This window comes from Saccopteryx bilineata, chromosome 5, assembly GCF_036850765.1.
Source record: "Saccopteryx bilineata isolate mSacBil1 chromosome 5, mSacBil1_pri_phased_curated, whole genome shotgun sequence".
Lineage (NCBI taxonomy): Eukaryota > Metazoa > Chordata > Mammalia > Chiroptera > Emballonuridae > Saccopteryx > Saccopteryx bilineata.
Genome location: NC_089494.1, coordinates 215,335,875 through 215,361,144, shown reverse-complemented (window position 1 = coordinate 215,361,144; position 25,270 = coordinate 215,335,875). Strand labels below are relative to the sequence as shown.

General features: G+C 37.2%; 1 protein-coding gene across 1 annotated transcript in view; it reads right to left on the bottom strand.

Annotated features, from left to right (window-relative positions):
- The window catches only part of CENPC (centromere protein C), a 74,269-nt gene that overhangs the window by 38,063 nt on the left and 10,936 nt on the right, over positions 1-25,270 (bottom strand). The window contains exons 5-9 of the mRNA XM_066278711.1: positions 20,682-20,781; positions 15,312-15,594; positions 13,956-14,165; positions 9,012-9,625; positions 2,053-2,238 (exon numbers count right to left, since the gene is read on the bottom strand). Coding sequence (XP_066134808.1) covers positions 2,053-2,238; positions 9,012-9,625; positions 13,956-14,165; positions 15,312-15,594; positions 20,682-20,781 — 1,393 coding nt within the window. The remainder of the gene's footprint in view (positions 1-2,052; positions 2,239-9,011; positions 9,626-13,955; positions 14,166-15,311; positions 15,595-20,681; positions 20,782-25,270) is intronic.

The following is a 25,270-nucleotide window of genomic DNA, read 5'->3' as shown; positions in this document are numbered from 1 at the left end:
TAAACCATTGGCATTATGCACTGGTTCTTAAAGGGTGATTCTAAACCCAGTATTAGCATCTTCCTGGAATGTGTTTGAAATGCAGTCTTAGGCATCCCCTCAGACCTACTACATCAGAAATTCTCAGAGTGGGGCCCCTCTAGATAATTCTGATAAAATAATTTTTAAACAGTCAAGCTCTCAGCTTCCAATCTCTGTACACGCTACTTCTGCTTGAAACATTCCATCCGTTCTCCTCGCCTCACCCAATCACTTAACTGACTCCTAATTCATCCTTCAGGAAGATTTGCCTAACTTCCAAGCCTAAATTAGGTAAACTCTCTCTCAGTCCTCTGATAATGTTTATCGTACATCTGACTGTTTACTTGTCTCTCCAGCAGATAGAAAATTCCTTGATATCAAGATTAGTCTTTTACCTATCTTCACATTCCCAATGCCTAACACCGAGGGTATGACTGTGGTGAAATAAGAGTAACCTAGGGTAGAAAAAAGTTATTTTCCCTCCAGTTTGAGATATAATTGATATATAACATTGTATAAGTTTAAGGTACACAGCATAACAATTTGATATATGTGTATACTGTGACATGATTACCAGACAGATGTTAAAAGTACTCATTTTTTTTTTTTAATTTTTATTTATTTATTCATTTTAGAGAGGAGGGGGGGGGGAGAGAGAGAGAGAGAGAGAGGAGAGACACAGAGAGAGAAGGGGGGAGGAGCTGGAAGCATCAACTCCCATATGTGCCTTGACCAGGCAAGCCCAGGGTTTCGAACCGGCGACCTCAGCATTTCCAGGTCGACGCTTTATCCACTGCGCCACCACAGGTCAGGCTAAAAGTACTCATTATAAGGAAAAAAAACCTGTGCTTGACCAGGCAGTGGCACAGTGGATAGAGCGTCAGACTGGGACACAGAGGGCCCACCCAATTCCAAATCCCTGAGGTTGCCAACTTGAGCGTGGGCTCACCAGCTTGAGCATGGGATCATAGACATGACCCCATGGTCACTGGTTTGAGCCCAAAGGTCGCTGGCTTGAGCCCAAGATCGCTGGCTTGAGCCCAAGGTTGCTGGATTGAGCAAGGCGTCCCTCGCTGTGCCCTCCCCAGTGAAGGCACATATGAGAAAGCAATCAAAAAACAACCCAGGTGTCTCAACAAAGAATTGATGCTTCTCATCTCTCTCCCTTCCTGTCTGTCAGTCCCTCTCTCTGTCGCTCTGTCCCTGTATTTCTCTCTAAAAAAATTAGAAAAGGAAAAAACCCTGTAACTAGGAATTAGGGTGGCAAATTTTAAAACGTGCTCACTCTCAGTTATGCAAATACCTACCCTGAACTTATACAACCCTGAAACCAAGTGCCTCTTTATACTTCCCATTCTAAGTTTCTCATTTGCCAATACACTTCATCTAAAATTTATCGGAGCCTGCCTCTCCTCTGACTTCATCTCCCCTGGCTTACTTTTCTTCAGCCACACTGGCCCTTCTTGATATTTCTCAAACATGCATGCCCATTAGCACCTTTACAAATACTGTTCCCTTGGTCTGGAATGATGTGGCTTCACATCAAATTACTTTGTGGCTTCCTCCCTCACTTTTTTCATATAGGTACTCTGAAAGATCACAGTGGACTCTTATCACTATCTGATAAGAGAATTCTGCTATATCCTCTTATCCACCATCTGCCATCTATTTCCCATCTCTATTCTTTACTCTCTATCTGCTTTATTTCTATTACCCTATCACTTTATGAATTATATAATATATCTATATTGTTAGTCGTACCCCACTAGAATGTAAGTCCACAGAAAGCAAGGTTTCCCTTTTCTGTTTTGTTCTTCCATAGCTGTATCCCTATATCCAGAATACTGTACAAGATAGAGCCTCAATGAATATCTTTATAACTAACTGATTTAATATTTCTATTGATGACCCAATTTAATTTTGTCTATAGACTTGTCTCTGGAGAACGAGAGTATATATAAATCAACATAAAACCTCTTACAGAATAATTTTTGGGGAGCTCCCAATGAACAAAATTTAAATAAGACTTACTTTGTTCTGATTTTACCACCCACCAATCAGATGGACACCTGGAAATTCTGTGACTTTTCAGGACAGTCATAGTCACTTCTTGAGGTTCAAGAGAGTTCTTGGAGCTACTTGAAAAATCTTCCTTTCCACTCTCTCTTTCTGCCTGATTTCTTGTATGAGGAACATTGGTGCTACTTTTCTTACTTCCTAAATTAAAGGAAACCATAAAAATAATATATATGCTAAGAAACCAAAGTGTTTTCAGAAAACCATAACAGATTATTTTAAATACCTCTCAGTTATAGAAACATCTTAAATTTGTCCTGTGAGCTTCTTTTCATTTGTATTTTTTTAAGTTACATGTTTTCAATAAGACCTCTAATAGTTAAATGCAAACTTTTCAGATTACTTGATAACATGTACTCCTGAACCAAAAAAGTAAGTACATTCTGATAAGAAAAAGAAAAGATTCCTTCCAACTATTTATATTTACCAATGTCCCAAGTAAAAAAAGGTAACTATTGCTTTTCTGTTTTGAAATAATTCATGATTTCTGTCAATCTAATTTTTTTGGAAAAAGATACTTAAAGTGAATTTGCAATGAAGAGCTCTTTCCTATATAAAAGAAAGACTGAATTTAAAAAGAGAAAACAGAATGAAAAGAAACAATAAATATGACAAACTAAGTAGATAACTAAAAAGATTTGGGATCAATATCAATTTCATTTTACTACAAGGCAAATGGATTAAAATTCTAACAAAAGGGGCAGATAAATTCTAGTTTTATTTTTGTGACTAACAACCAAGAAGAAGGGGAAAGCAGGGAAATACAGGATAATTTAATATAAATATTGCAGCTGAGATGGGCAAACCACCAAAATGAGTTTAACAACAAAGAACTTCATTTTTTCGGAAATAGGTTTAAAACATTAGATGTTAGTAGACAAAATGAAAAATTTTCTTGACCATCAAGTAAATTAAGAAACCAGCATTTATCAAGCATCTGATACAAAGATTACTATGGAATCCAAAGAAAGAATTAAATCTTATTAACTAAAAAAATACATAGAGTAAACTGCATAAAGGTATGTAAGACCAATAGAGCAGGCATTATATATAACCACATAATTTGCTATTAAATTACATAAGAGTAAAACAAAAAGGAGAACACAATTGGAGTAGAAATCTGAAATTAGAAGACCAGAGCTTTCCCTGAAAAGGTAAATTTGGGGAAAATAAGTCAAACAGAGATGAAATCTAATGCAAAGGGATACTTTTCTCAGGCTTTGGATACAAAGGAAGTTCAAAGGACAAACTATTAAACATAGGGATTATGGAGAGAGCAACAAAAATGTATAGGTGAAATGAAGAAAAGTCATCAATAAAGACATGGAAGGATATCAAACTATGAAATAATGAAAACCAGAATATTACAGTATCAGAAATTAGCTAGAGCCCTGGCCAGTGGTGTAGTAGACAGAGCACTGAGGTCACTGGTTTGATCCTGAGGTTGGCAGCTCGATTCCAAGGACGCCAGTTCAAGCCCCATCAAGGCTTGATCCTGAGAGTGCCAGCTCAACCCTGAGGTCGTAGGTTCCAGGGGTTAGGGCACGCATGAGAAGCAATCAATGCTGATGCTTCTCTCCCTCTCTACCTTTCTCTCTCTCTCCCTCTCCATTCCACTCTCTATTAAAAAAAAAGAAAAGATGGATGGGAGGGAGAGAAAGAAATTAACTAGTATTTAATTAGGCTAGAATGAAAACTGCATCTTAGTCATCCTTACTATCTACTGCATGTGCAGTGTTTGGCACACAATCTCTCAATAAACGGGCCATGAAAAAATGAATTCAGATTGTAGCCTTTGTTTCACTAGGCAATGAAATTGGCCAAAGTGCTATCAAGTATGAGCTATATATTGTATATAAATAGTTGGCAATGTGAACAGAGTTAACTTAGAACTGAGGAGACATGTGATAAGTAGGGCAATAGCTAGAAAAAGAGGTGACTTGTGATAAAATTTTACTAGTGTAGAAAATTTTACATATTTATATACATGTAAAAAAGTAGAGTTCTGAAGGTGGCCATATTTTAATAAACACAGCAAAATTACTCACCCAAAATAGAGTAATACTTCTCCCACTAATGACAATGTATTCTAGTGACCCTAGACATGATAACCACTATAAGATCTGGGGGATATTTTAGAAATGGGACAGATATATTCCCTATTCTTCATGGAACTTTCCGTCTAGACTCCAGAGAAAATTACAGAAACTCAGCAACTAATTATGTTTAATAAAATAAAAAGGGTGCTCTTGGAGTACATGTAGGAATATATCAGGGTAGAGTAATAATTAAGTGTTGATATTTAAACTGAAAACAAAGCCTGGTAGAGAACAGTGTACATTTAGGAAAAATTTTATAAGCAAAAAGAACAGCATATTAAAACACCCACAGTGCCCTGGCCAGTTGGCTCAGCGGTAGAGCGTCAGCCAAGTGTGTGGAAGTCCCGGGTTCGATTCCTGAACAGGGCACACAGAAGAAGCGCCCATCTGCTTCTCCACCCCTCCCCCTCTCCTTCCTCTCTATCTCTCTCTTCCCCTCCAGCAGCCAAGTCTCCACTGGAGCAAAGTTGGCCCGGTGCCGAGGATGGCTCCATGGCCTCCATGGCTCCAATTGCAGAGGAGTAATGCCCCAGAGGGGCCAAGCATCACCCCCTGGAGGGCATGCTGGGTGGATCCCTGTCGGCCCATGTGGGAGTCTGTCTGTCTGTCTCCCCACCTTCTCACTTCGGAAAAATACAACAAAAACTCACCAAAGCTGAGAAAACGGTCTGTTTGCAAGACTGGAAGAAATTCAGTATAAAGCAACCTAGGAAATGAATTTGAAGAGGAAGAGAGAAGCCAGAGGGTAGTATATAAACTGCTAAAACAATCTGGAAACAAATGACTCTAGGTTGGCTAAGGGGAGTAGCAGGAAGAATAGAGAGAAGTAACAGATCTGAAAACTAAAAACTTAGGAGGAAATCAAAGACTTATTGACTTTATATAATGTGCTAGGTAAAGGAAAAAGTTACAGATGATTTGGTTTCTTTCTTGAGCAGTATTAAATTAATTAAGGCTCTATTTATGAAGATAGGAAAACTAGAGGAGAAGCAAGTCTAGAGAAATTTAGTTTCTAATATTCAGTTTGAAAAGCCTATGAGACATCATAAATGGAAAAGTCAACTAGTTCAACCCAAGTCATCACTTTAGGCATTACAAGTTTATCAAGTGGCTTTTGAATTAAAGACAAATTATCTTTAGAGTAAAAATAACTTTAGAATTAAATTATCTTCATACTCTCCAGTCTTTGAAACTGATATGGTTGGTAAAATAATGGTCTCCCAAAGATGTACTCACCCTAATCCACAAAAATCTGTGAAAATGCTACCTTATATGGCAAGAGTCTTTGCAAATGTGATTTAGGTTATAAACATGAAAATAGGGAGATTATACTGAATTATCTAAATTAATTAATTTTATTACATGTGTCCTTAAAAGTAGTGGTCAGTGAGAAAAAATATGATGGAAGAAGCTCTGCAGAAAATCAAAATGTGAGTTGGTATTACTGGCTTTGAAGATGCAAGAGGAGCCATGATTCAAGGAATACAAGTGACCTCAAGAGTCTGGAAAAGGCAGTCTTTCCTAAAATCACCCAAAAGGAATGCTACCATGTTAATACCTTGATTTTAGCCCAGTGAGATCTATTTCAGATTTCTGACCCTCAGAACTATAAGATAAATGGGATTTTTTTTTTAACTACTAAATATGTAAACTGTTATAACAGCAATAAAAAATTAATATACTGGTATGATAATTAATCAAACGTATTCCCTAACCAATCTAGATAGAAAGGAATTTAATATATGTAAAAATCAGTATCCATAGCCTGACCAGGCTGTGGTGCAGTGGATAGAGCATTGGACTGGGACACGGAGGAACCAGGTTCAAAACCCAAGGTTGCCAGCTTGAGTGCAGGTTCATCTGGTCTGAGCAAGGCTCACCAGCTCGAATCTAAGGTTGCTGGCTTGAGCAAGGGGTCACTTAGTCTACTGTAGCTCCCTGGTCAAGGCACATATGAGAAAGCAATCAATGAACAACTAAGGTACAGCAACAAAAAGAAATGATGCTTCTGATATCTCTCCCTTCCTCTTTGTCCCTCTCTCTATCTCTGTCACAAAAAATAATAATAATAATAATAATAACCGCCTGACCAGGCGGTGGTGCAGTGGATAGAGCATTGGACTGGGATGCGGAGGACCCAGGTTCAAGACCTGAGGTTGCCAGTTTGAGCACGGGCTCACTGGGTTTGAGCAAGGCTCACCAGCTTGAGCCCAAGGTCGCTGGCTCGAGCAAGGGGTCACTCGGTCTGCTGTAGCCCCGGTCTAGGCACATGTGAGAAATCAATCAATGAACAACTAAGGAACTACAACGAAGAATTGATGTTTCTCATCTCTCTTCCTTTCTGTCTGTCTGTCCTTATCTGTCCCTCTGACTCTCTCTGCCTCTGCCACAAAAGAAAAATAATAATAATAACCACTGTGCATAATACAGCATATGTGATTAATGTTTAACATTTATAATTAAAGAGACTATCTTTCCACTATACTTTCTTGATGTTTTTTCCTAGGAAATAATGGATAAATCAAAATTTTGTGGCTTCAAATTTTGTCAATTCATATTCTACTCAAGGGACTTGTAAGAAAAAAACTTTCTTGTAACTATCACACTTACTGTAGTCAGATTCTTTATATTGTATTTTCTTGATATGGCGAAATATTTAGAAACAGAAGAAAGAAAAAATTAAAACAATTCCCATAAAAATATGGCATATATCTAACGTTTACAAAAGAGGTTCACAAAAGAGAAAAGGTTTCTTTTTTCTTCTGTGTGTGTGTGTGTGTGTGTGTGTGTTTTACTGAAGTGAGAAGCAGGGAGGCAGAGAGAGACTCCCGCATGCACATGACCGGGATCCACCCAGCATGCCCTCTAGGGGGCTATGCTCTGCTCATCTGGGCTGCTGCTCTGTTGCAACCGGAGCCATTCTAGCACCTGAGGCAGAGGCCATGGAGCCATCCTCAGTACCCGGGCCAACTTTGCTCCAGTGGAACCTTGGCTGCGGGAGAGGAAGAGAGAAATAGAGAGAAAGGAGAGGGGGAAAGGTGGAGAAGCAAATGAGCACTTCTCCTGTGTGCCCTGGCTGGAAATCAAACCCGGGACATCACACACCGGGCCCACTACTGCTGAGCCAACCAGCCAGGGCCCCCTCTCTTTTAAGTAGAATTTTTCAAATACTCAAAAGGCACACACAGACAAAATTGAAATCTGACTATTTTTCTCTGGTGACATAAAGTGTGTTACAGAATATATTAAAAGAAAGGTAAAATAATGAGTAATTATGCTTTAATAGGATCTTTCTCCCCTCTAAATTAGCAATATAATATAGTCATCTAGAACCTTCAGGCACATATACAACTCTGGACAAGAAGAGTTTTCCAGTTGGCTAATAGCTTATCCAATTTAAGCATCAAAAAAATGTTCACTTATTTTAAAACTTCTTGATAGAGTTGGAAAATGAGCTATAGAATGGAACAGATCCTGGGCCAATATTTTTTTTTTTTTTCAGAGAGAGGAAAGAGATAGAGAAGTGGGTGGGAGTAGGAACCAGAAGCATCAACTCATAGCAGTTGCTTCTCCTATGTGCCTTGACCAGGCAAGCCTGGGATATTGAATCAGCAACCTCAGCATTCCAAGTCAACACTTTATCCAATGTGCCGCCACAGGTGCTGACCCGGTATATTTTAACCTTGAGAGTTATCTCCTACCTTATAAGATTGTCAAGAAAGGTTAAATTATATTACATATATATAAAATGTCTAATACTTTTAATAAGTGTTTTCTATTCCACTAACTATTCTGAAGAAAATTCTTTCTATAAGAATAACTACATTTTTGCTTGACCTATGGTGGCATAGTGGATAAAGCGTCAATCTGGAATACTGAGGTCGCCAGTTTGAAACCCTGGGCTTGCCCGGTCAAGGTACATATGGGAGTTGATACTTCCTGCTCCTCCCCTCTTCTCTCTCCCTTTCTCTCTCTTACTCTCTCTCTATATATAAAAATGAATTTTTTAAAAAAGAATAACTACATTTTCTCCCTATTACTTAAAAAGTGGTACAAAGAACATAAATTGATCTCTTCTTCATAAGAGTGTCATGATTACAAACCTCAATCACTATACAATAATGATAGAAGGCCATATTCCAGGTTTGCTTGGGACAATCCCAGTTTATGCTTACTGTCCTTAACATTTTCTCTCATGTTCAAGTATCCCAAATTGGATGACAAATAATATAGTGACCCAAGATAAAAAGATCTATTGAGATATTTATTAGCTACTTATTCTGTTTCCATTATAATCCTGTGAACGTATGTATATCTGCTGGTCTCTAGACCTCATCAGACTGATTTTTTTTAAAGGTAAAAACTGTGTCTTAGTAATCTTTGTTACTTCAGTGTTTATTACCTTGTTTGGCATTTAATGGCTGTTAGAAAAATGAGTAAATAATAAAAGAGTACAGATTTTTATCTTATAAGAAACAGTCCCATATCACCCTGATTTTTCCCCTTGATTTATATTTAAATAACCTCAAGAATATATGATGCTGTCTTATCTGTTGTTATAATTACCTGGTTTACTAGCCTTTCCCTCTCACTTTCCCTTTATATGTACTTGCCATATTAGAAGTTACACAAAAATAAAGTGAGTTGGAATTGAATTACATGTAAAATAAAGAAATTCTACAAACGAACCTATAGGCTTTTAAGGCTTTTTGTAGATTTAGGTTTACTTTGCCTATTTCCAGAAGCTAAACAGGAATATTACAAAAACATAGTAGTAAAGTAATATTTATAGTTATATGTAATATAAACACTTACCCACAGGTAGCACCTGTTTTTTGGAAGTATGAACGTTCCTCTTCTCTTTACATGCTTTCAAACTTCTGGCTGAATTTCTTTGTGGCTTGTCTTGGGTAATATGTGACACATTTATATTTTTATCTTGAGCTTGTTCCATATCAACCTGCTCTTCAACTACGTTGGCCTTAAATTTTCTTTTCTGTTTTGGTTTTATAGTCCTTTCGCTTCCAGATGATGTTTCTGCATTCTTAGAATACCTTTCATGTTTTGTAGATCTACAATCATTTTCCATTTCATCTGTCAAAGCACAGTTCTTACCCAATTTTCTTTGTTCAGAGGGCTGAGATTTCTCTACCTGGTGAGCTTTCCCAGAATGTTTGTCATCTGTCAAAGTTGTAGGTGCTTCGTTGTGACATTCTCTCGATGTCTGACTTTGAAGGGCTGGAGTGCTCTCAGCAGGGGATACTGTGCGTTGTTTCCGTTGTTTCCTAGGCACAGTCTTTCTAGGTATAGTAATCCAAGACTCACTGGCAAAACTATCTGATTCATCAATTATAAATTCATCCTCTAAATTCCCATTACTTGCAGGAGATGACTGAGGTGGAACAGTTGCTATATGCCTAATAACAGGACTAAAAAAAGATGCTACAATAAGTCACAGCTCAAAAAAATCAAGTTTTTACCTTTGCTTAGTGAAAAATATAATCTATTAATAAAATCTATGTATCTTTTAAACAGCAGTTCACATGTCTCCTCAATTATCCCTTACCTTAAAAAGCCTTCCCTCCTTTTATATTTCTATATTCTGATCACAATCATTTATAACACTAATGAAATCACAGAAATTTAGAATTGGAAGAAAGCCTAGATGTCAACTAATTTGATGCCCCTACCCATTGTACATTTACTAAAAAGTTGCAACCCAGAGATGTATAAATATAGCCTCAGATTTATCAATATCCAAAAACGCATGCCATTATTACATATAATGCTATATTAAATTATATATTTGTATTGATGTCTCTTTAGATTTCTTCTCATCTAAATTGGGTTTCCAGACCCAACACGATTCCAACAAACAATTCTCAGACAACAGTAGCTTATCTGAGAATTCAACTCAATTCTCACACTATCTACTCAGAGACCATGTCAGATGCCACAGGTTAAAGGGTTCATTCAGTATTACAAGACTGTCCCCCCACACACAAACATTAGATGCCAGCCACAAGCCCATACCACCTGTGCTTCTGATTGAAGAGCTATAGACTGGAGGTTCTCAACAACCCCCTCCAAGTCAGAATGTTATCACAATTCGATTGTTACCTGTACTTCTGACCAACTGAGAGGTTCCCACAACTCCCTACTTGGGTTTATTTTGCTAGAACAGCTCACAGAACTCAGAAAAACATGGTAATAGATCACTAGTTTATTTTAAAAGGATTAACTGAGGAACAGCCAGATGGAAGAGTTGCACAGGGCAAGGTATGTGGGAAAGCACTCCAGGCTCATTGCATTTCTAGTGTTCACCAACCAGAAAGCTCTCGCTCAGAACGCCATTATCTTGGATTTTTAATGGAGGCTTCCTTACACAGTCATGACTGATTAAATCACTGGTCACTGGTGACAGATGACCCCCAGCCTCTCTGCCCTCCCTGGAGGTCTGGAATAGGGCTGAAAATGTCAGCACTAACTACACTCCATTGACAACTAGACCCCATTCTTACAAATTCTTTGCAAGTTGCCTCAATAACATCACAAAAGATACCATTCTTACAACAGAAGGAAATTCCAAGAGTTCTGGGAGTAGTGAACCAGAAATTGTGGCAAAGGACCATATATATAAGAAATATATTTTAGTCAACTGAATGACCAAATATTTATTTCTTATAAATCATAATACTGCAACATCCCAAACAAGATTATCTGAGACACCTTCAAGTATAATAAATTGTATTATATAAAAATTTATTCCAAGTATGAATAATTCACATATATTTTCATGTATATTTCAATACTATAATCATGGTACAGAAATAAATGGAGGCCCTGGCCAGTTGGCTCAGTGGTAGAGTGTTGGCCCGGCGTGTGGATGTCTTGAGTTCAATTTCCAGTTAGGGCAAATAGAAGTGACCATCTGCTTACACACTCCCCCCTTTCTCTATCTCTCTCTCTCTTCTTCTCCTGCAACCATGGATCAATTGGTTCGAGCGCATCAGACCTGGTTGCTGAGGATGGCTCCGTGGAGCCTCGGCCTTAGGTGCTAAAAATAGCTCAGTTCCAAGCATGGCCCCAGATGGGCAGAGTATTGGCCCCAGACAGGGGTTGCCAGGTGGAACTCGGTTGGGGAGCATGCAGAAGTCTGCTCTCTGTCTCCCCTCCTCTCACTTGAAAAAAGAAGAAAAAAATAAAATAAATTTAAAAATTAAATAAATAAATAAGGTTTAGCTAGAAAAGTACTGGAAGTGCATTGGGATTAAACAGCATCCATTCCAATTAGTTGGGAAAGCTTTCCAGAGAAGAGAAAAATTATTTAAAGGATTGTATCCCTCCAAAATTCATAAATTAAAAACTAATCCCACTGTGATTGTATTTGAAATAGGGCCTTTAGCAATTGATTGGGTCATCAGGGTGGAGTGATCATGAATGGAACTGGCACCCTTGTAAAAGAGGTCCTAGAAAGACCCTTTGCCACCTTCTACCATGTGAGGTTATAGCAACAAGGCAGCCATCTATGAACCAGGGAGCAAACCTTACTAGACATTGAATCTACTCTAGCACCTTGATCTTGGACTTCTCTGCCTCCAGGCCTGAGAAATAAATCTCTGTTATTCAAAAGCCACAGTCGCCTGGCCGGTTGGCTCAGCGGTAGAGCGTCGGCCTAGCGTGCGGAGGAGCCGGGTTCGATTCCCGGCCAGGGCACACAGGAGAAGCGCCCATTTGCTTCTCCACACCTCCACCGCGCCTTCCTCTCTGTCTCTCTCTTCCCCTCCCGCAGCCAAGGCTCCATTGGAGCAAAGATGGCCCGGGCGCTGGGGATGGCTCTGTGGCCTCTGCCTCAGGCGCTAGAGTGGCTCTGGTCACAACATGGCGACGCACAGGATGGGCAGAGCATCACCCCCTGGTGGGCAGAGCGTCGCCCCATGGTGGGCGTGCCGGGTGGATCCCGGTCGGGCGCATGCGGGAGTCTGTCTGACTGTCTCTCCCTGTTTCCAGCTTCAGAAAAATGCAAAAAAAAAAAAAAAAAAAAGCCACAGTCAATGGCAGGCTGTTATAGCAGCCTAAGTGGACTAAGACAACACTTTTAAGGTGCAGAATAGAGAAAGATGACTTCTGGCTAGGTGGAAAAACCAAGAAAGACTATGTGGCATTTGAGCTGGATCTTGAAAGATGGATAAGAGATGGTCATGAGGAGATGCAAGAACCATCAGCAAGAAGAGCATAAACAAAAGTAATGACACAAGAAAGTACAAGGAACACCGTCATACTGGGATGCAGAAGGACCCAGGTTCGAGACCCCAAGGTCGCCAGCTTGAGCACAGGCTCATCTGGCTTGATAAAAGATCACCAGCTTGGACCCAAGGTTGCTGGCTCGAGCAAGGGGTTACTCGGTCTGCTGAAGGCCCATGGTCAAGGCACATATAAGAAAGCAATCAATGGACAACTAAGGTGTCGCAACGAAAAACTGACGATTGAGGCTTCTCATCTCTCTCCGTTCCTAGTCTGTCTGTCCCTATCTATCCCTCTCTCTATTCCTGTAAAAAAAAAAAAAAGTACAAGGAATAGTGCTTACATTTGACTACAGGAATTAAGCATAAAATTAACTTACTAGTTCATTAAAAGAACATTAAAAATACTTAATTATTTTTTGGATATAGATGTAATTAATTAGCCTATAAGTATAACATATTTGTGTCATAAGATGGGGACAACATCTATAAATAAGGTAAAAGATTCCAGAGAAAGAGAAAAAGATATCAAGATCTCCTCTATAGAACAGAGACTAAATCAAAGAGGGATTTCATTCATTCATTCATTCAGTATATTTTTATAAAACCTTCCTAACATATTCACTAGCATTCTGATAGGTATCACAGAAAATACAAAACAAACTCTAAACTCCTGGAAAGAAAGGCTATGTCTTAATCTACTAAGAAAGAAAAACACAAAATAGCTAAACTGTAAGGCAAAGGACATGAAACTATTTTAAAAACACTGGAAACTGGAACTTGGAAAAAAAAATTGAAGGCCTAGCATGAACCTTAAAAAAAAAAAAAAAAAAAAAAAAAAAAAGGAAACTGGCATATGACAAGGGGACAACTGCAAATATGTATGACCAGTTGGCAGATAGAGTTAACTAGGGAAAGTCAAGACCTTAAATACCAGCTGACAAATCAGAAGTTTATTCCATAGACCAGTGGTTCTCACCCTAGCTGCCATTATATCTAGTTAACGCTAATGAGCAGCCACAGTTAAGAATCACTGTTTTGAAGTTGTAGAATGACTATTCTGTAGAATAGAATTTTACTATTCTGTAGAATATTTTTCAGTAATCGAAATATTTTAAATTTATCTTACTACTATCCTTTTATTAACACAAATCAGAAAAAAAACCAAAAAATTTTAAACTCTCAATAGTGAAATAGACACCGCCACATAATTCTATTTCTAAATACTGCCTTCACTCTTTGACAGCATACAAACTAGAAAATGTTGATGAGCTGAAGCAATGAAAGCTGAATATACTTAATTTCTTACATATCTAATTTAGTGCCTATTAAATTATGGTTTTAGGGTGATTTACTGGTTAGAATCTACAATCTTCTTAGGCATTATTTCAGTTAACACCTGTGTCAATTAAGATTCACTTCTAGTTAAAAATAGCATTTAGAATCCTTAGATATTGTTATTCATAGAATGTAAAAGAAAAAAAATGCCTCAAAAGACAGTTTCTCAATAACTCACCTGCATTCATTTTTTCTTTTTAAAGTTTCTAAAAACAATGTTGAAAAACTCTTTTTAGTTTGCGGTTGAATTTCATATTCTGAATCTTGTATTATTTTCTGAGATGTTTCTGTCGGTTTTCTCTCTTGTTCTGATACTTCATCCTCTATACTTGATACCGTATTCTCTATTTCTACTTTCTTCAAATTATCTTTATCTTCAAAGTCTAACCTAAAAGGTTAAAAAGAAGGCAAGCTGCATGCTCCCAGTTTGTTGAGTTATGAGTTTTGCTGAACTCCCTTACAGGGACAACAACAACACAGACTATTTATAAAAATTTCCAGAGACTTAACTTAAAACTTATAAATGCTAATTTGTAATCTCTTACACAAAATATACATGGCAAATCATTCAGAAAAATTAAGTTTTGTATTTGTCAATTAAAAAAAAAACCACACACCAAGGAAATGTATAGCTAGCTTACAGTACTAGTCTCAAACATTTAATATGAATCTGAATCATTTGAAGAATCTTATTCAAATGTAGATTCTGACTCAGTAGGTCTAGGGCAGAGTGTGACATTCTGTACTGCAGATTCTCAATGTCATTCCGCTCAGCATCATTTCATTATAACGTCGATAAGAAGCTATAGGAACTTAATTCCTGTATCTATCAATTAGCCTAGGTAAACTGATTTTGTTACACTTCATTTTACTTAAAGTCACAGAACAAACATATTGATGACGTTCAGTGAGAACTTACTGTATTACTAACAAGCTTCCTGATAATGCCATTGCCCTGATCCTTAGCCATAGACCAAACTTTAAACAGCAAAATCTTAGAATGCACTTAACTGTTAGCTCCAAAAATCAAATAAGACCCTAGACAGAAATGACACTCATTGCAGAGGAACCAACAGCAAAAGACATTGAATGATCTACTTTGCTTCTTAAAGGCCAAAGGGAACGCCCCAAGAAATGGATATGAATTTACCATAACTCGCCTTTAATAATACTTATCCTTTGCAACCCTAGAAATGACCTCAACATACCTACCCTTGTAATTACAAATAACAGAAGAAATACAAATTATTTCTCTTAGGAAGTTATAGAAAACCCTTTATCAGAAAAAAAAAAAATGTTTAGCATAGACAATAGAAAAGCTACTCCCAGCTTCTCTGAAGTACACTTTCAGGATTTTCCTTATTCGATATAAATTGAATACATATTGAATATATGTTACAAGTTATATTCTCGTCATAACATGTTAATATTCCTCAGTACTTACTATAAAATACATAAAAGATTAAATTATGTACTTTTTAACAAAGGTTAAAAACTTTATAGTAGGATTAATATTTATATTTTAAATGCTCACCTTTTTTTTGTTTTATGAGAAATTTCTGTACTTGAAGAAAGCATATTTACTGAATCTTCAAAAGTATAGGTCTTTCTCATTTGGCCAATAGACGAAACAGTGTTGTTTTGTGGTACAGATGTTTTTGCATCCAAAAGAACAGAAGGTGAGTCAACAGATAAAAATTCATCAGATTCCTTGTGATGATCTTTTACTTTTTCACTTGACATTTTTCTTGAGTCAGGTGTATTTTTAGAACCAACTCCAGTTGCCAAAGTTTCCTGATGGACTTCATGGGCCTGAACTAGAAAAAAATTATGTGAAGATATTTAAAATTTTTAAGTATGTAATTAGAACCTTTTAAGTATGTATTAGAACCTTTTTAAATTTCATCAATAATTGCATTGAAAATAATTTTCAGGAGACTCACAGATCATTAAGTTTATAATCAAATATCTGTAATTAAAATACATAAGTACATACTTTAAAAGTTTTAATTTATTAAATTAATGAACTAAAATGTGTACTTTGTTTCAAGCTCTGATGGTTGAAATAACAGAAATCCTCAAACACAGAAAACTCACAATTATATCGATAGTTAATTTATTCAGGGGCTAAATAAATCTATACATGTTCATGGATTCTATAGGACAGGAATTTGGCAGGGCACAGTAGAGATGGCTTGTCTCTGTTCCATGAAGTCTGGGGCCTAGAATCATCTGAAAGCTTGCTTAGTCACATGACCGACATCTGAAGCTGGTTATAGGCTAAAGGACTATTTCTGTTTATTCCTGTCATGTTATGAAGAAGCTAATTTGGGCATTTTCATAACATGGTGCCTGGGTTCCAAAAGGGCAGAGGGGGAGGGCAGGGTCATATCCTAAGAGGAAAATGAGGGAGCCAAGCAGAAGCCCTATAGCCTTTTATGATCTAACCTTGGAAAGTCACAGAGTATACATGTCCCACATCCCATGATACATCATAAATGTATAAAAAATACTAAAACAACATAATTGACATTTATAAACAAGCACACTCAATAACACAATATAGATTTTCAAGCAACCATGAAACATCCATAAAGACAAACAATATCCCAAGTCATAAATGTTCAGATATTTAAAAAAATTGAAATCACATAGTGTGTGCTATGCCATAAAGGAATCAAGATTAGAAATCAGTAAGAGGAAAATCCCTGAACACTTGGATTAACACACCCCCAAATAATCAATGGTTAAAGAAAAAGTATATTTAGAAATAAAAATAAATAAAAATGAACAGAACACATCAAAATCTGTGTGATGCAGCTATAGCAGTGATGAGAGGAAAATATATACCACTAAACTGATATACCTGAAAAGTATATTCACTTAGCATAATGTTTTCAAGGATCTTCCATGTTATGGTATGTGTCAGAACTTCATTACTTTTTATGGCTGAATAATATATATTATACTGTATATATACTACATGTTATTTATCTATTAAAAAAAAATTTTGTTTTGGTATTTTTCTGAAGTGAGAAGTGAGGAGGCAGATAGATTTCCACATGCGCCTGACCAAGATTCACCCGGAATTCCCACTAGGGGGCAATGCTCTGCCCATCAGGGTGTTGCTCCATTGCAACCAGAGCCATTCTAGTGCCTAATGCTGTAGCCACGGAGTCATCCTCAGCATCGGGCCAACTTTGCTCCAGTGGAGCCTTGGTTGTGGAAGGGGAGGAGACAGAGAGATAGAAAGGAGAAGGGGAAGGGTGGAGAAGCAAATGGGTATTTCTCCTGTGTGCCTTAGCCAGGAATCAAACCCAGGACATTCACACACCAGAACAACATTCTACCACTGAGCCAGTCGGCCAGGGCCTATCCACTCAATTCTTGATGGACATTTGTTTCTACCTTTTGGGTATTATGAATAATGCTACTATTAACACTCAGGTACAAGTATCTGTTTGCATCCCATTTTCATTTCATTTGAGTATTAACCTTAACCTAAGAGTGAAATACTAGGGTCACATGGCAATTAAATTCTAGATTTAATTTTGGGGGGGACTACCAAACTGTAAACTGTTTTCCACAGTGGCTGCACTGTCTGACATCACTCCCAACAAGGCACAAGGGTTCTAACTTATCCACATTCTCATGAATAATTGTTTTCCTTTTTCAAAAAATTAATACCAGCTACCCTAGTATGTATAAAGTGGTATCTTATTGGGGTTTTAATTTGCATTTCTCCAATTACTAGTAATTTTCAAGTCCCTTGCCCATTTTTTAGTTGAGTTTATTTCTGTTATTGTTGAATTGCAGGAATTATTTATATATTCAGGATGTACACCCCTTATTAGACAGACTATTGGCAAATATTTTCTCCCATTCTGTGGGTTATCCTTTTTATGGACAGTGTCCTTCAGACTAACATTTTTGAAGGACATAAATATATAAAATACATTTTCATGTAGAACACCCAAATAACATAAAAATATGAATTCTCACAAAATTATGATTAAATACTATTCTAGTTAGAATTTCAACAAAATTTTATTGGGAATTGAATAAAACTAAAAATTCATAGGAAGGAAGAAAGACCTGTGACTTGCAGGGGACTAGTGAATATAAAGTAGTGAATATAAATTATATCAGCACATTAAAAAAGATGTTAAAGATGAAAATCTATCATATATGTATACCAATGATTTTCAATCTTTTTTACATTTGAGGACTGCTGAAAATAGGAAAATTTTTTCAGGGAATTCTAAGGCAGAAATTACCCTGAGCTTAAGCAAATTTGACTAAGATCAATAGGTGATTTAACTCTTTTGCCGAATGGCATGAAATATCTGGCAGACCAACCCATGGACCAGAAGCTGAAAAACACTGATATATACCATTGAATAAGGCAGACCTTTTAACCAGAACAAAACTCAAAATCTATGCAAGTCACACATTTGACAATGGAAATATATTAAATTTATCCATCATATAGCTAAAGATACTACAAGCAAAATCCGTAACAGTCAAGAGATCATTTGGAAAAATATTGGTCATACAATTTACAGATGAATGATTACAGATACTCAATTCAAAGAGCTCTAATAATCAAGAAAACTAAATGAGCAAGGGATACAAATAGACAACTCAGATAACAGCAGATGTGAATAGCCAATACACTTATACAAAGGTGTTCAGTCATAATCATGAAAATAGATGCTGAAGTGACAAGATGATTTAATACTTGGATCAAATTGGAAAAAAAGCAGAATAGTAAGTAATCTATCAGAAGAAAGGTACTTCCTTACAATGTTGGTGTAAAAGAAAACTGTAAAAAAAACTCTTCTAAAACTGTGTATGCGTGCACAAACACACATTCACGTATGTTTTCATTTAGGTACACTAATAAGATATGGAAGGTTACTTTAGTGGGATAAGAGCAACAATTAGAAATTTCTTTTAAATCTTTGACTCCTATTTCAATGAAGGACTTTTCTAATTTGAAAAATGTAAACAAAGAAAAATTTAAAAAGTAGCAACACATATAACTGACTAAAGTAAATGGGACAAAAAGAAAAAAGAACAGTGACTATGTATATACAAACATCAAATGATTATGATATACATCTGAAACTAATGTTACAGGCCAATTAAACTTTATCAACAAAAAATAATTATTTTATATGCTCCAGATGCTCATGGAAAGGCCCAAAGGAAGAAATTAAGTCTTCCTGCCAGCAACCAGTCCACATGACTGAGTCATCTTGGAAAAATATAGCCCAGTCAAGCCTTCAGATGACTAAAACCCTGCCCAACATTTTGGCAACGAATTCATGACAGATTTCATGTTAGAACCATCTAACTAGACTACACTTAATTCCTAGCCACAGAAAATGTGTAAGACAAAAACATATATATATACACACACACACACACACACACACACACACGCACACAGAGTGTCCGTAAAGTCATGGTGCACTTTTGACCGGTCACAGGAAAGCAACAAAAGATGATAGAAATGTAAAATCTGCACCAAATAAAAGAACTCCTCTCCCAGTTTCATACCTATTCAGTGCAATTCAATGTGGGCTCACGCACAGATTTTTTTAGGGCTCCTTAGGTAGCTATCCCTTATAGCAGGCATCCCCAAACTATGGTCCGCAGGCTGCAAGCGGCCCCCTGAGGCCATTTGTCCGGCTCCACCACACTTCCAGAAGGGGCACCTTTCATTGGTGGTCAGTGAGAGGAGCACTGTATGTGGCAGCCCTCCAACGGTCTGAGGGACAGTGAACTGGCCCCCTGTGTAAAAAGTTTGGGGACCTCTGCATAGCCTCTACAGACTCATCACTGACTGATGGCCTACCAGAACAGGGTTTCTCCACCAAACCGCCAGTTTCCTCCAACTGCTTATCCCACCGAGTAATGTTATTTCTATGTGGTGGCGCTTCGTTATAAACGTGCCGATATTCATGTTGCACTTTGGTCATGAATTTGAATTTAGCGAGCCACAGAACACACTGAACTTTCCTCTGTACCATCCACATCTCGACTGGCATGGCCGTGGGCTGCTCCGCTGTATACACGGTGTTACGTCATCATCTGCGCATGCGCACATGCTGCCACATCATCCTACAGAAACTGGGAGAGTTTTCCTTTTATTTGGTGCAGATTTTACATTTCTATCATCTTTTGTTGCTTTCCTGTGACCGGTCAAAAGTGCACCATGACTTTACGGACAGACTGTATATTTATTCTTGTTCTAAAAGAAAAATCAGCCTGACCTGTAGTGGTGCAGTGGATAAAGCATCGACCTGGAACGCTGAGGCCACTGGTTCAAAACCCTGGGCTTGCCTGGTCAAGACACATATGGGAGTTGATGCTTCCTACTCCTCCCTTCCTTCTGTCTCTGCCTCTCTCTCTCTCTCTCTCTTTCTCCTCTCTCTAAAACAAATAAAATCTTAGAAAAGTCAAAATATCAATAACAAATAAGTAAAAGAAAAATTTATTTGAACACTACTAAAGCTATAGTCCCCATAATAATTCTTTTTAATGTCTCTTACCACATCCTAGTAAGCAATGTCCCTACCACTAAAGCAAAGAAACAATCACATAAAACCTCCTTTTCACATTAAGAAAAAAAACTACTAAAAAATGAACTTGAGAGGGACTCAAAAACAACTTCATTTCACAATTCTGCCTAGACTTGACCATGACCTTGTCACTCAAGCCAACACAAGTACTACCTGCAACATTTCTGACTTTTTAAATACATCTAATGTATTACAGAACAGTCCACCTGAAACTTACATAATTTTATTAGCCAATGTCACCCCAATAAATCCAATAAGAAAGATAAACAAACAAATATATCTAGAGAGATAACACCCACAGGCCTGCCACCAACCTGATGTGCTGCCATCTTCGCTGGGCTCTGTAGTGAACTGCGGAGAGGTTCCTTTCTTTCTTGAAGAACCCGGGACCGACTTTGATTGTGATATCTGGCACTGTGCATAAAAAAAAGAATACAACATTAAATCTACTCTATTAAATTACCAATTCTGATTAAACATACTTGTTTTTAAACAAACAAAAACATATTTAAAAATAATAAACCAGCTGTTAGAACTATATACCTAACCAGCATATATAACTAGAAAACAATTTAGCATTATCTAGTCAAGTCGAAATTTCATATAATCTATCACAGAAACAATGCAGCTCTGAACTGCAAAAAAAACCTATTCTGACAGAAGACTGACTAAATAAATCATGGCACAGTCATATATATAGTATCACATGCACAGTAATAAAATGAATAAAGTACATGAAATCACAAATACAAATGATTAATCAAAAAAGCAAGTTAAAGAAGTATGATACATAATAATCCCATTTATGTAAAATCCAAAATGGATGAAAAAACTGGTTAAACCAGGGAAGAAAAGCAAAAGAACAGGATCAGAAAGCAGCATAAAGATGTTTCAAAGATATTGGTGTCTCTTACATTAAGAGATGGGTACATCATGTCCACTTACATTATTTTTACTTTACTGTTTTTCTTAAATGAGAAGTGGGGAGGCAGAGACAGACTCCCGCATACACCCCAACAGGATCCACCTGGCAAGCCCCCTATGGGGCAATGATCTGCCCACCTGGGGCCATTGCTTCGTTGCTCGGCAGCCAAGCTATTTTAGCACCTAAGGCGAGGCCATGGAGCTATCCTTAGCGCCTGGTAACAACTTGCTCCAACTGAGCCACGGCTACAGGAGGGGAAGAGAGATATATAGAGAGAAGGGAAAGAGGAACAGGTGGAGAAGCAGTGGTCACTTCCCCTGTGTGCCCTAACTGGGAATCGAACCAGGGACATCCACACACTGGGCCGATGCTCTACTGCTGAGCCAACCGGCCAGGACTCACATTATTTTTAATATCTTACATATATTATATATTTTATTTTGTAAATGTGAAATACACCAAATTTTAAAATTCTAGGAAAAGGAAGTCTCATTCCTTTATTGCCAGTAGGAAAGAAAACTAGTAAACCATCTTGTAGAAAAAATTGACAATATTTAACAATTTCACTTCAAATGTGCATACCCTAGAGAAATTCAGTTTACAACATATGCACAAGGAAGCATGAACAAAGATGTTCAATACATCACTGTGATAATGAAATGGTGAAAACAAGCTAAAAATATCAAGAGGGGAATGTAGAAATAATAAAGCACTGCACTGGTGTTCAGTGGAGATACTATGGAACTCAATCACATAAAAAAAAGTTTCACTACACCCTGCTCCCTCTTGAAACCTCATTAAGGATTTTTTAAATGTATAAACCCAGCCTGACTGGTGGTGGTACAGTGGATAGAGAATTGACCTGAGACGCGGAAGTCACAGGTTCAAAATCCCGAGGCTGCTGGCTTGAGTGCGGGCTCATCCAGCCTGAGTTCAGGCTCACGAGCTTAAAAGTGAGGAGCTGGCTTGAGAGTGAGATCATCAACATGACCCCATGGTCAGATATGAGTTGATGCTTCTCACCTATCTCTCTCTCTCTCTCTCTCTCTCTCTCACACACACACACACACACACACACAAAAGAAAAAATATATAAACCCAGAAGGATGATAGGAAAGGGAAGGAAGTAGATGAGAGATGTCAACAAACATTAGGTTGAAAAGCAACTCAATAGAAACTAATCAGCTCATGAAGAGCAGAAACATGCTAGCCACAGAGAAAGACCAGAAGCAGACAGATTCATGTTTACAGAAAAAAAGCTGGTAATATCAGTAATTAGAAGTACAAAGGCACCTTTAAAAGAGGGGTCGAGGTGGGGCCTGCAAACAGAAGAGTTGTTTAAAGTATGCATAGGAAGTAGCAAGAATTTCAGCCTCTCCTCTCTCAACCCTAGCACAAGGTTAGATGTTTCAGAATCAGGGACTGTGAACCACTGGCATGAGACACAGCTGAAGGTAAGAGTAATACACTAAAAACAAATATATTAAATAGAAGATTTCAAATTGCACCATTCCTTTGCCCCAACTGGCTGAGAATACTTATGGTTAGAATCAGACTCCTAACCAAAATAGATTTCTTTGTCAGAAAAATGTACCAAGCCAAGAGGAAAAAACCTACAGTTATTAATACCCAGTTATCTAAAATGACATGACCCAGATAGATCATACAACAGTGAAATCTGTTAGTGCACAAATTTTACTGTGCAAATAAATAGAGCTTCCAATCACCATTTTAATTTCCCACTGTTTAATGAGGAGACAGCTAAGGATCACTGGACATTTGACAAAGGATTCTTAGCATGAAAGTCAATGAGCAAAGTAAGCAAAAAAGTACTTGCAGAAGCAGAAACAGTTAAAAGAAATCTTTAAAAAGGAATTACAGAAACCTAGTATCAAGGAATACCATAAAATTTCAGATTAAAGAGATGACATGATCCTAAAAGCTTACAAAATGAAAAAATATTCACTCACAAAAAAAATAAATCAAGGATTCAGAATGAAGTAATATACCATATTTGAAGCAAACGAAACACAAAAAGCTTTAAAAAAAAAAAAAACCAGAACGTCTTTAAAAAGCTGAAGAAATGTAATTTACAATCCAGAATTCTGTACCAACCCAAATTAACCATCAGGGTAAATTCATGCTATTTTCAAACTTTTTAGGTCTTAAATTCTCAGAAAGCTACTAAAAGATGAGCCCCATCAAAAAACCAGAAAGCAAGAAAAAGGAAGACTTGAGATCCAATAAATATGAACTGCAAGCAGGAAAAAAGAGAAGGGACTTCCCTGGATAATAAAATCACATGGCAACACCTATGTGACAAGCCTAAGGGTGAAAAAATAAAAAAAAATTATAAAAAAGAGGAGTACAGAGATCTAGGAGGGATACCTCCAGAAAAAAGAAATGAAAATGATAAATTACATGGCATATTTACATAGACTGAAAAGATGTTTATAATTCTGTCACAAAAAATAGTGATAACTTGGCAGGAGGGGCAAACACACAATATGGTTTCAGAGATGTGTTGTAGAATTGGGCACCTGAAACCTGTATAATTATGTTAACCAGTGTCACCCCAATAAAATTCAATTTAAAAATTTTAAAGAAAAGAAAAAGGCAGTAAATTATAGTTACAGGCACACAGAAAATCAACAAATGGTAAAAGCAAGACAATTAAATCAAGAAAAAATTGAGACAATTAAATGGCAAAACTATGGTACATTCATACCATGAAATACCACTCAGCAATAAAAAGAAGTGACTTACTGATACACCCAACAACATGGATGAATATCCAAAGAAATATCCTGAGTGAAAAACTCAACTCCAAAAAGTTATATACTACAGTATTTCCCCATGTATTAGACGTTTCCATGTATAAGATGCACCTTAATTTTGGGGCCCAATATTTGAAGAAACAAGTATTACATAGTTATTGAACTCAGATTTTATTCATCATATAATTCATACAACTCCTCATCACTGTCAAAACTCCCATCCATTTGCTTGACCTCATCTGTATCTGATGACGAATCACTGTCTTCATATATTGCCTCATCCTCAATTCCATCTATGGCATTTGAAATGCCACACTTCTTAAATGCAAGTTAAAAAATCTACAACCACTGTATAAGATGCACCCAGTTTTTAGACCCCAAATTTTTCAAAAAATGGTGCATCTTATACATGGGGAAATATGGTATATTACTCCATTTATAGTATATGTTTGAATGACAAAATTGTAGAAATTTAGAACAGAAGTTTCAAGGGTTAAGGAGGGGGTAAAGCCAGGAGGGAAGTGTCACTATAAAAGGGTAACAGTGATGGGATCATTCTCTATCTTCTCTGTATCATTGTGATATGATTACTAGTCTTGCAAGATGTTACCTTTATTTAGAAAAACCTAGGTAAAGGGTAAATGGGCTTAAACTCTCATTTCCTACAGCTGCTTCTACATCTACAATTATCTCAAAAATAAAAGCTTAATTTCAAAAAAAAAGGAAAGGCCCCCAGTAACACTTCTATAGAATAGGTTCTCCTCCTCTCCTTTTAAGCAGATTAAATTGAAGTGATCAGATCCTCTCTCAAGAATTGAGCTGTGTCAGTCCAAGATGAAGTTTTAGTAAGACACAGTCACTTGTAGTCTGCCCTGTTCTTCAGAATGAGCTCCTGGGTGATTGAGAGCCGGTCTGTCTCCTTAGCCCTAAAAGATTGTAAGATATTCAGTTCATCCTTTTGGAGGTTTTTGCTAAACTTTTTAGCCTTTTGCCTCATACTGTTTCAAAATCAGACAAATCTTTCTTTGTGGTGGGCCCCTCTCTTGCAGCAGGACTTTGTATTCTTAGTATACCAAGTCTGCATATTCACTCCACCTTTTTGGCCCAGAGTTCTACATCTCTCCAAAACTTACAAATGTTCTGTACGGAAAAATGGCTGTCTATTTGGAGTGCCTCTGGATTCCACTTTGTCATGCCAGCC